A 12,773-nucleotide genomic window follows, 5' to 3' on the forward strand; every position below is an offset into this window, starting at 1 on the left:
TATTTTTACCCTAATGGGTTTTGCTAGTCATTAATAGTTAATCTACCACTAAGAAATAACTGATGCATAATGACAGGACCTTAGTTTAAAGCTGTATTAATGCTAAATTATATTATGGCACATTGTGGAAAATATCATATATACATTGTTTACTTGTTATAGCCATTTCAACCAATGAGATTCAATAACTCAGTTTTGAACACATCTCGACCATTCAGAGGCCAGCAGCGCTAAGCACTTTCCACCAATAAAAAGCTTCTATTGCATTTGCTGCATTTCCATCTTAAAATACACCAATCAGAAGTCTTTAAACAATTTGCTGCATATTATGAAAACTGACCAATGATAAGAGAGTATTTATGCTGATACAGATACTGGAGCTACTCCCTTGTATTTGGTGAAGATGTTGTAAAGGACTCGTAAAGTTGATTTCAGATCATGGTTCACTACATCTGAAAAGACACAAAAAATCTATTATAGAAGCTGAATATTTAAGTGATCCGATTTCAAACAGAGTTCGCTATTCCAATCATATAAGTATATAAAAACTAACTCTATTTCCAGTTAACAATTTCCCTTTTTTGAAATACAACTAACAACACCTTAGATTGTCTCAAACATTATTAAGGGACTAATTCTAAGATAAAGAAAGTGAAAACATGTTGACAGTTAACAACAATATCAATGTCTGAAGTAGATACCTTATTGTTTTCTATTTTTGGATATGTTAAAATGAAATATCAATATATTCACTGTTAAAATAGTGATCAATTGTAGAGGGATAAAGAAATTTTAAAAGAGTAACTGAAACATGTTTCAGTTACTATATTTTTATATTAAAATAAACATGACTAATAATAATCATTGATGAGGTCATCAGATACAGGCTGTGAATATCAGAGATCCAACAATAGTTTCAAATTGAGAAAGGTTAAACCAATGTTGCACATACACTTCATAGTGTTACCCATCTTCATTAGGTCCAGATATATCTCCATTTGAAATGGAAATGGATTTAAAAGTTTGACACAATGAAATGTGCTACTATCTAGCTATAGTGCAGTATGGGAAAAAACTACTGAAACAACAAGATCTTGTTTACATGGCCCAAGACATAAAATTTCACAAATTTGATTAAAAAATATTTTCTTTCTTAAAACAAACCCAACCCTTCATTTCTTGAAAATTCCATATTTTATTAACTTGGTGAAGAATTCCAATAAAATGGTTGAAATTCTAGATCTTTGTGCAATTGTGAAAACATACATTACATTGTAACGAATGCACCTGAAGAAATCTGTTGACAAGTCTTCGACATGTTAAACCTAAAACCACATGGGTTAAAATGGCAGTTTTGTTCCAATTTCCTTACTTATAATAATGGGACACAATTTTCTGATATACTTCTGAGCTAATTGTTCACTTCATTTCAACAATTTGTCATAATCAGGTAAAAATTCAGGTAAATGACTCAATAGCAGTATACCATAAACTTGTATTATGGTACATTATAAAATGGGTTCTCTACTCCTTAAGGAGTAATTTCCTTACTTCCTTATGGAAGTAGTAATTTCTGTCCTACCTTCATAGGCCTTCATAGACAGACACTCTTCACAAAAATTCAAATTTCACCTTTTTCTATTCAATTGATATGTTCAACTAATTAAACGTTAATTTTACTTATAAAATACTTCTCACAACAATTTCCAATTCATCTCAACTAATGAAATCGTCTTGACGACAACGAAAGCTCATAGAATACAATGCTTTAGTCACTCTTAAAAGGTGTATTCTTACTTCTTTCATTATACAACAACATAAGAGTGATACAGCACTACTTCCAATTCCACCACAAACTCACGTGTCATTTTAAGCTTTAATCAAAAATGACTGGAAAATACAACCAAATCAACAACCCTTAGTATTGCTTTGATCTGTAACAGCATACATCTTGTGAGCGATTATCATAAAATGTACTTTTGCCACTTAAAGAGCCTCACTCTCAGAGGTTAACAAGTTTAAAGGGAACTGTAGTATATAAAAATATGGCAAGTAAAATTAAATCTTAGCAGGAAATATTATTCAAAGATATATTTGTCAAACATTAAACTGCAGGGATAGCCTCTTTAAAGTTCTTTTTGACAACAAAAAGCAGAAAACATTACTCAAAGATATATTCAAAAAACACAAGATGTAATTACGATAGAAATCATCAGAGATAGCCACTTTAAGTTAAAAGAGAACAATATAAAGCAAGGTCTGTTCTTATAACATCAAAAGAGACTGAAGAATTTGAGTTCTACCAGAGTTTCTGTTGACACGATGACGTACTTCAGGTTGTTTCTAAACAGTTTAGATTCCTCACAAGTCAGACGTAGAAAAGAATGAAGTGTTTTCTGAGTTAACGTCCACGAACATTTGTTTTGATCAAAGTAGCCAGGAGAAAAAACTGTGTTTATGTTTCTCGTGGAAAATGTTAAAAATACAACAACCATGCTACTAGAAATAGATTGTAGGGTACAGAACAATGAGATTTCATGTTGAAATTATTATGTCATTAGATTCCATGGGTTGCCTTAAAGTCTAGGTTTAGGTTTGACAAAAATTGGTAAATAAGTTACAATAATGCATGAATTTGGAATGAAGATGTGTTTTCTTAAGTTACTTTATTAAGCAATTGCTTAAAACTGTAATAGATGCTTATCAGGAGTATTTCAAAATTATTTGCTTATTAGTTGACCTCAGCTCATCTCAGGCTTTGGACACGTGTTTTGGATAAACTAATCTCATCGGGACAGCTAGTTTTGGAATAAGGAATTACCTTACCAAAATTGGCATATATAGAAAGTAAGCACATGAAGAAAGTAAGCACATGAAGAAAGTAAGCACATGAAGAAAGTAAGCACACTCACTCTATTTGGTTAAGTTATTACGTATTCAAAGACTCTCAAGAAAACCTTCAAAATGCAATGTTATTGCCACATTAAATTGCCATTGAGTCTCGAGAACACCTTATATTTATTAACAAAGTAACTACTTTCAGATATACCAGACTAAAATCACCTGCTAAAATTCTTATTCATGTGTCGGAATTTTTAAAAAAAATTTTATACATTCATATTGGATTTAGGTTACCCAATTGTTAAAATAATCATAGTTAGTTATAAATTAATAAAGGTTAGTGCACATGTTTTTTCCATGGGTGATTTTAGAAAGTGTTTACTTTCTTACAACAGTCATAGGCTGGGTTCTAAAGTCATAAAATATGCCACTCAAGCCAATCTTTTAACTCCTGTGACTGTCATGCTTCCACTATTTTGAAACAAGGACCAAGATGTTTGAATTTGCCACAAAACATCAACATAATTTCCTTAGGAAAAAGAAACAACAATATTTTACAAGGATAACAACTTATAGGTTCACAGTTAAGGATCCTTTCTACCATTTGGTCTTTGACCAAACCTCTTGGCATTGATCTTTCCCAGATTATCCTTACCCATCCATTGGAAAATGGAATTATGAGTGAAGATGACTTTCACACGCCGATCTAAATCGGAACCCACCGCCGTCATTGTAACCAAGCAAATGACGTCATGTAAAGAAACAATGTTCTAACCGACTGTGCTATAGCACCTCACAATTTATCTTAATTGTTTTACAATTCTACAAACAGCAGCCGGTCTGTTATAAAAAGGTATTTGACATCATTAATTTAACCTTATTAACTTTCAGCCTAAATATAACATTACAATCAGATTATAATTATACTATCTGACAGAATCATCAAAATTATGACATGGATACATTTGTTATTCATCAAAATATTTTCAATTACAACTAGTGCAAGAATTTCAATGGCTGAACCAACTTCAAAATAACAACAATATCAACCTTTGAAGTGAGATGGATGGTTGAAAACGTGAGATTGATTAGGAAAGTTTCCTGATTTCATTTGACCAAGAGCTGGCCAGGTCAAAGTTCTGATGAAAAACAAACAGTGAGTGTTGGGGACACCCAGCTCCCATCTCTTGGTAAATACAACTCTAATAGATATTTGACCTTTCTGTTGCTAAGGTCAGCAGCCATATTGAAATAAGTACATGTAATTAGTCAATGACTTTTACAGGTGAGATAAACTTTGACCCCAAAATGACTGCTGATAATTGTTTCAAATTTAACTCTACATGCTGAATAATAGTTACTGAAATGTCAAAGCAACCCCTAATGTTTTTATTTCAACTTTTATATTTGTCAACACAGATCTAGCCATGGCTGGTTATTGGTTTATCTATGTTAATAAATATAACAAATAAGCAATATTAGCTATGTGAACTCTCATAAAGAGATGAAGAAAGGAAGGCCAAATTGCATAGTGGTGTAAGGTGAACCAAGAAAAGGTAGTGACATCAAGTATTCGGGAAGGGCAACGTTTCTCTACCTCAGTAATAACTTAAGTTAATAGGAGGCTGTAAATGTGAAATTGATTTGACCTATCGGCTAGATACGGTATCTACAGAATATCTTATCATTATGATAAATCAAAATAGACTTTTATTAATAACACTCTCCATGGTGTAGCTTTAATGATGCAACATCAACAGCAAATTATGATTACTTTGATTTTATTTCTACTGGTTCTCAAAACAGTGATAGCAGACAACCAACAAGTGTATCAGATGCATCAAAATTCTGACAGAATATCCAGAACAGTAGAATGTGATGTCATTATAGCAGGGGGCAGCACTGCATCACTTGGAGCAGCCATTGCTGCATCAAGACAAAACATTGACAATGTTGTCTGCTTGACAGAGCCTACTGATTGGTTAGGAGGACAAATGACCTCATCAGGAGTTAGTGCTATTGATTTTGGAGAGTTCAACAGACTGCCACAGTTCCAATCAACATCCTTTGCTGATATGATGTCCAGTCTTGGAGAAGGCAATCCTGGAAGATGCTGGGTAAGCATTAAATGCTTCTTGCCAATGACACTCATTAATGGATGGATTAACAAAACAGTATCAGCATTGCCAAACCTGAAGGTCTTCTACAACACTGTGATCAAGAGAGTGGTCAAGTCTGAAAGGTTGATTAAAGAAGTGATTGCTATCCAACGAACAGTCAAAGAAGGATTCCAGCCATGGAAGGTGCGACTGTCCAAAATCATTGCTGACTGGTACTCTGAAGAAGATTCAGAGGTTTTTACTAAAGAGACATTAACATTTGTAGCCAAACCACCAAGATCTCACCCTGTAGTAATAGAAGCAACAGAATATGGTGACATCTTAGCTCTCTCTGAAGCATCCTACAGAATTGGTCTGGAATATCCTTACGAGAATTCCAGCACTACTCTTGAAGGTTGTGGTCAATGCATCACTTATCCCTTTTTCATGGTGTCTACAAAGGATGCAGCCCCGACACAAAATGTACCCAATCCTGGAGGTGCATATGGATTCAATGGACTAACTTTTGGAAGAATATGGGCATACAGAAGAGCTTTTGGATTGAACACTGGGCAAGTGGATGAACTACATTTAGGAGAAATTTCTCAACAAAATTATGGGGATGGTAATGATTTCTGTGATGGATTTGCGTATCTGAACAAGATTGAAACTTCAAAACAGCTTCTCAATTGGCAAGGTGGGCTCAACATAACATCTCTAGCATCAGCTGAAGACAGAGGGTGGGGATGGTACCATTTCTATATGGGAAACTTATCACAAGAACTCCAAAATCATGTATATTTAGGTCTTTCAAATGTGGTTGGTACAGAAACAGGACTGACAAAAGTTCCATATCTTCGAGACTCAAGAAGAAGTGTGGGACTTGATGGATTTCTGATGACAAAACAGGATCAACTTACTCCAGATAAGGTTGACGATGCTTTAAATTCAGGGATTAACTTTTCAGTGAAATTTTATGATAGTATTGCCATTGGAAACTATAATTCAGACATTCACAGACAAAGAGGATGCAAATGGCCAGAATATGCTGATGGCATCAAAATTCTTCCTTTTCATATTCCATTTCGAGCTTTAACTAACCAGGATTTTGACAATCTATTGGTAGCAGGAAAATCCATGGCTCAAACTGAAGCTGGGAATGCAGGCGCTAGATTACATCCTACGGAGTTCCTAACAGGGGAGGCTGCTGGAACAGCCAGTATAATGATGTTAGAAGAGGGACTAACAACTCGACAAGTTTATGAAAGGGTCTCAGACCTTCAACAGGAGTTGGAAAAATTTATGCCAATTTATTGGGACCATCCCAGAAAACTGTAAAAACACAAAGAATAGATTTAAAAAGACATGTTTGATTTGTAGTTTCAGAGAGTTCTCATATCACATATCCATTAACAACTGATGTACACACATGATTCATAATCAGCATTTGAAAAATTGACATGTATACCAAAGTCAAAGGGCTTTAACTCTATTATTAACAAACTTTATCATTATAATGTTCCTAGCAGTGAATCTATATTAATAGTACTACAGACAAACACACCATACATTGAATATAAATCTGTACCAGCAAAACAATTTCATTTACAAAAAATCTTGTCCAAAAGTATTACAAAATTGGGAGTAATCATTGCACAGTACTTTGTAGACTCTTCAATGAGAAGTACCATCAGGTGTTTCGAAAGATAAAGCTTAAGGATAATGTTTTATCAGAACAAGCACCATTAGAGTTGTTTGTTACATCAAGAATTGACAAATATATGTGCAAATCAAAAACCAAGAACACTAACTAATGAATAATGCTTTATCAGAACAAGTACAAAGTAGTTTTGTTACATCTAGAATCCAGACATGACAAATACATGTGCAAATCAACAACCAAAACCATAAACCAATGAATAATGTTTTACCAGAACAAGCATCTTTATAGTTGTTTGATAAATCCAAATTTGACAAATATACATGCAAATCAACCACTAAACCCAAGAACTCTAACAAATGAATAATGTTGTATCAGAACAAGAATAAAGTAGTTTGTTACATCCAGAAATGACAAATACATGTGCAAATCAACAACTAAATCTTTTTATCAGTACAAGCATCTTTAAAGTTGTTTGTAAGAAGTAAGATGAAATTCAGTACCGGTAACTGTGTGTGTAAAACAACCTGTCTAGATTAGGTTCCTGATAATCTTTGATTTACTCTTTTCTTCTACATATAGTTCACACTGACATTATCAGAGCTTTCAAACTTTTGGAACCATTACAGAGAGAAGTCAGACATTATCAAAATCTAAAAGAAGAACTCAAGTTTCTGAAATTTATGAAGAAAATCTAGCTTTGAATCATTTTGGCAACACTAACTGAATTGAGTGAATACATATACGTTATCAATTTTCAATGCAAATATACAAATCTTCACAATATTTAACATTTTGTTAATTAAAAATTTACAAAAGAATTCAACTTTTGGTTTTTGTTACCAAATTTTGCTGTATATTTATGAAAATTAGGAAATTCGGATTAAGCTGATCTCAATAGTTGACAGAAATCATTGAGCAATATTTACTTTTGTTTCATATAGATATAAGAATGTCTCGCACAACATTATATATAATATTATACTGAAATCTTAAATTAATTATCAGAAATGACTGGCAATAACATTAAAATCAACAACCAAGCTTTGAATCAAACACCACAAATGTGGTGATGTAAGCCTTTATATTCGAATTCAAACATACTATCTTGTTATTACAGGATCAGTTTTATAACTCTATCACCAGTTACAGATGACTCACAATAGTCTTATATTACATAGTGCAATGAACTTTTAAATTACATCATAATAGTTTATTCATCCCCCAGTTCGTAAAAGTTACCTGTGATAAAAAGTTTTCGCAATTTGAGCTTTTGAGGTTTATATTTACCCTTTACGTCTGGCTTGAAATCCAAGATGTTTGACTATGATCGTGTTGTAATTTGAATGTAATAACTCTATCAAAGCATATCATATTAATTATAATAGGAAACTTCAACTTTGATGTTTTAAACGATTCCTTGGTGGCCAGGTAAATTTATAGAAACTATAGATATAAATGACTGATGACTTTAAATGGCTGAAATGTATATATATCTACCACTATGGTAGATATGCTCAAAACATAATTTTCACTTATTCTAAGATAAAATTTGAAAAAAAAAAAAAATTTCTTTTGAATGGTAGACATGCAAGAAACATAATTTTCACTAAACCTAACATAAATGTTCCAAAAAACAAATATTTCCAGAGATAGAAATGTATGAAAAGCATGGACAATGGACTAAAAGCATTAAGCAGTGCTTCTGACACCAACCTGGCTATCAATGGACTTATCATAATTCTACTTGTCACAATTCATCTGATTGGACGGTATTACTGTCAATCATTTTGTAATAAATCAGATTTCTATACCTCTTTAGATAATCTAAAATCAATTTTTCTCTTTTATCCACCAAGTGATGACTTCAAACAAGGAAGAGAACATGCAAGCTATAAATAATGTGGCTGAGACAATCTGCAAACCAACGACAATTCCTATGCATTCATTGTAAGGACTGTTTAAGAGGTTAATATGGCAGTCATGTCACTCTGGATCTCCAACACAACTGACCATGATTTTAGGATGAGAGGATAATTTAAGCTTGATAAGCCATCATTTGAAAAAAAACTTCATCCTTACAAGCTTATGACCACAAATTAGAATCAAGAACTGTGCCCATATTCCATTGAAGTTTATCATAGAAGAAAAGATTATAATAGTATGTTTAGAAGTCAGCCCAAAAACTGAAAAGTAAATATACTATTCCTAGGTTTGATCTTACACTAGATTTCAACAATTTTCAATCAGTTTTCTTCCACCTGATTATTTTATTTAATGTGATCTCTTATTCCTTAATTTCACAAGAAAAATTGAATATTTTCTTACCTTCAACTCTCGCTTTAGGTTGTGGAAGACCAGCATCCTGCATCAGTTCAAAAGCAAAGTGTACATTATGTACCTGAAATGATAGAGAGTATCAAACTATTAGATTGAGGTGGTCAAATATTTGTGAATAACACCCAGTAAAAAGTATTTTTTTTGTTAATTTCTGCTGTATAAATGAGAGCAAGCTTGGATGATAAAATGCTGGATGTTTTCGAGGAAATGAATACTGTCCCAAATGTAAAAAAATGTTGTTTTTGCAATATATAAAGTTAATTATTTGACAATTAAAACAAAAATGGGTAAAGTGACTAAAATTATTTGTGAACAAACATTTCTGAATCTTTTTAAGTCTTTAATTGGCATTTAGTAATTATGAGTAAGATATATATAATCACTTGTTAAAGTTTTATGCAAAGTTTCGTTTGTGCCTGAGGACGACAGGGGGAAACACAATGGAACATTGCATAAAACTTTAACCAGTGATTGTTGTTCCATAAAGATGTGTATATATATTTCTAAATCTTGTATTTCAATGGTCCAAGTACCAAAAATTACCAATAATCTATCTCTGTCTGCTCATGGAAATCGATGCGACTGATCTTTTTTTATATTCTTCTTTCATGTTAGTTCACTCATCAAAATATTTGGTTCCAAAATGCCAAAAAAGTGCACTTATACTGAAGGTATGTTGTAATTAAGTAATGAATGTTCGTTAGAGAGTTTTTCTATGATTACTGTGAATTATTGACATAGTTCAGTTTGTTATTAGCACAGTAAATTATGATGAATGTTTGTTTTTACAGTTGTACACTCATTACATATACTATTTTTATTTTCAGATTTAACATGGGTGTTTTTTACGTTCGGTCTGTATACTGCATTCAGGCTAATATTATTAGTAATTACCAGTATTCAATAAGAATGGATATGTTAAAGTAGATTTCAGAGAGTTCGTACTGATAAATTAAAAGATTGTCATGTGTGTTTTTTAAGTTCTGTATAATACATCAAGACTTATATAATATCAATTATTAATATATATATAACAAGAATGGTGATAATCAACAGCATACAATATGAATGGTATATGAAGTCATTGATGAGAAGAATATCAAACAACAAAAAAAACAGTTTAATATATTTATATTTATATTCTGTCATACATTTTATGTTAAATCAGTACTGGTATATTTTTTTAATGTAATATCTTTTTATATTCAATATGTTAAAACAGATTCTGCTGTAGGCAAGTACTATGCTCCAGATCCCACGTTTTTAAGTTTAAATTTAATTTATCATGTGTTTTATCTCATTATATAGTGAGTTTGCTTTTGATGAAGGCACTGTCACAGATATCAAAGATAATTATGAATACGGAAGTTTGTGACTGGTTTCCTGATTAATAATCATTTCCTGCAACAGAATGTTACAATGATGTCACTTCAACTGTGTTTCATCTGGCACAAAAAACAGCTTCTAGCATTGCCAACTCATTCAGCAAAACAGGACACTATTAGTTTCATACATTATATTTCAATTCTATAAAGCTTGGTCAAGGCTAATATCAAGTCATGGATAGGAGATGAAGCCAACCCAACTTTTGTTTTTCAACATTCAGTAGAAACTCTGTTTATAAAAGTTATGATATAGAGTAAAGAAAGCCAGAAGAGTGTATATAAAGATAGACTAGTACATAATTTACCAGGTTTTAATTGAAATACAATCTGCTAGTCTAGACTAGTTGATAAAATACAGTTGTAATAAACATGAGAAAATTATGTAAAAACTATCAGAAAACACTGTTTTTACTCCTGATACACACTTGTTTCAATATCATTACACCAGATATATATATATACAGGCCAAATATTAAAGACAAAAGAGACAACTTTTCCAGTAGCATGTTGGTGCATTAGGTCCCTCAAGAAAATAAGAAGAATTTCAAGATTGTATATAAGCGTTAAGACTTAAAAGTTTGATATTTTAAGAAGAAAGAACATATCTGCCACTGCTATTTGTTGTCCATTTGCCTCGCCCTAAATTTAGCTAACTGTCACATATATTAACATATTAAAGAGTTTAACACTAGAGAGCAATAGCTGATGTGAATGTGCAGATGAGAAAAATACTGAACACCATTCACCTTTACACACTTTTGTGTGGTCCAGCATACAGTGGGGAGTGACAAAATTTGTATGTGAGTTCAAAAAATTAGCTTTATTGTATAGTACGTTGATAAAGAAGTCCTGCTCTCAAACAATAAACATTCAGATATCTAAAGAAATGAAAATAAAGATGGTAATAATAATAAGAATCTGATAGGAAAATTCTCTTCTATAAAATCCATTTGTTAATCAATAACTCACTGATGAGTTTAATATCCCTTTCATAATTTTAATTAAGATATATACAGGTACTGATGAAGTAAGTTTCTATTATATTCTATTATCCAGTGACCTGTATATAAAATCAAATGAGTTTGTATTTCCTATTGACTAGCACTTTACTTTTTAAATCTTTCCACAAGACTTACAGAGATTTTTAAATCCATTATTTAATCAACAATAACTCACTGGACGGGTTTAATATTCTATATTAATTTTAATAAAGATATATACTGATCAAGTAAGTTTCTGTTATATTCTATTATCCAGTGAACCTGTTCTCATGTATATAAAATCAACTATTGACTAGCACTTTACTAGACCTGATGTTTTTTATCTTTCTACAAGTCTTACAGAGATTTTTTGTACCTCTTTAAACCGAAAACAATGAAAATCTGAACAAACAAAATGATCAATAATTATGTTGAAATAATTATAAACAATTGATCCATAGCTATATATCATAACATATCACCATATTTATAGACAATTAGAAATCAATCAGGTTTCATTGATGGATAACACAAATTATAAATATATAAGCTTACTAGATCACAATAATAAACTATTTTCATTGTTAAAATAGTGCTCAACACATCAATTGTAGAGAGATATAGAAATACCACTGTTAAAATAGTGCTCAACACATCAATTGTAGAGAGATATAGAAATACCACTGTTAAAATAGTGCTCAACACATCAATTGTAGAGCGATATAGAATACCTCTGTTAAAATAGTGCTCAACACATCAATTGTAGAGAGATATAGAAATACCACTGTTAAAATAGTGCTAAATACATCAATTGTAGAGCGATATAGAAATACCACTGTTAAAATAGTGCTCAACACATCAATTGTAGAGAGATATAGAAATACCACTGTTAAAATAGTGCTCAACACATCAATTGTAGAGAGATATAGAAATACCACTGTTAAAATAGTGCTCAACACATCAATTGTAGAGCGATATGGAATACCTCTGTTAAAATAGTGCTCAACACATCAATTGTAGAGTGATATAGAAATACCACTGTTAAAATAGTGCTCAATACATCAATTGTAGAGCGATATAGAAATACCACTGTTAAAATAGTGCTCAATACATCAATTGTAGAGCGATATAGAAATACCACTGTTAAAATAGTGTTCAATACATCAATTGTAGAGCGATATAGAAATACCACTGTTAAAATAGTGCTCAACACATCAATTGTAGAGCGATATAGAAATACCACTGTTAAAATAGTGCTCAACACATCAATTGTAGAGTGATATAGAAATACCACTGTTAAAATAGTGCTCAATACATCAATTGTAGAGCAATATAGAAATACCACTGTTAAAATAGTGTTCAATACATCAATTGTAGAGCGATATAGAAATACCACTGTTAAAATAGTGCTCAATACATCAATTGTAGAGCGATATAGAAATACCACTGTTAAAATAGTGTTCAATAC

The 12,773-nt window shown here is 31.7% G+C and overlaps 1 protein-coding gene across 1 annotated transcript in view; it reads right to left on the bottom strand.

The window, feature by feature from the left end:
• Positions 1-357: 357 nt before the first annotated feature.
• LOTGIDRAFT_210692 (hypothetical protein) overlaps positions 358-12,773 on the bottom strand; it is a gene marked incomplete at both ends in the record, with an annotated part of 35,744 nt that continues 23,328 nt past the window's right edge. The window contains 2 exons of the mRNA XM_009064015.1: positions 358-452; positions 8,929-9,001. Coding sequence (XP_009062263.1) covers positions 358-452; positions 8,929-9,001 — 168 coding nt within the window. The remainder of the gene's footprint in view (positions 453-8,928; positions 9,002-12,773) is intronic.

Source organism: Lottia gigantea (genome assembly GCF_000327385.1).
Source record: "Lottia gigantea unplaced genomic scaffold LOTGIsca_6, whole genome shotgun sequence".
NCBI classification, from domain to species: Eukaryota; Metazoa; Mollusca; class Gastropoda; family Lottiidae; genus Lottia; species Lottia gigantea.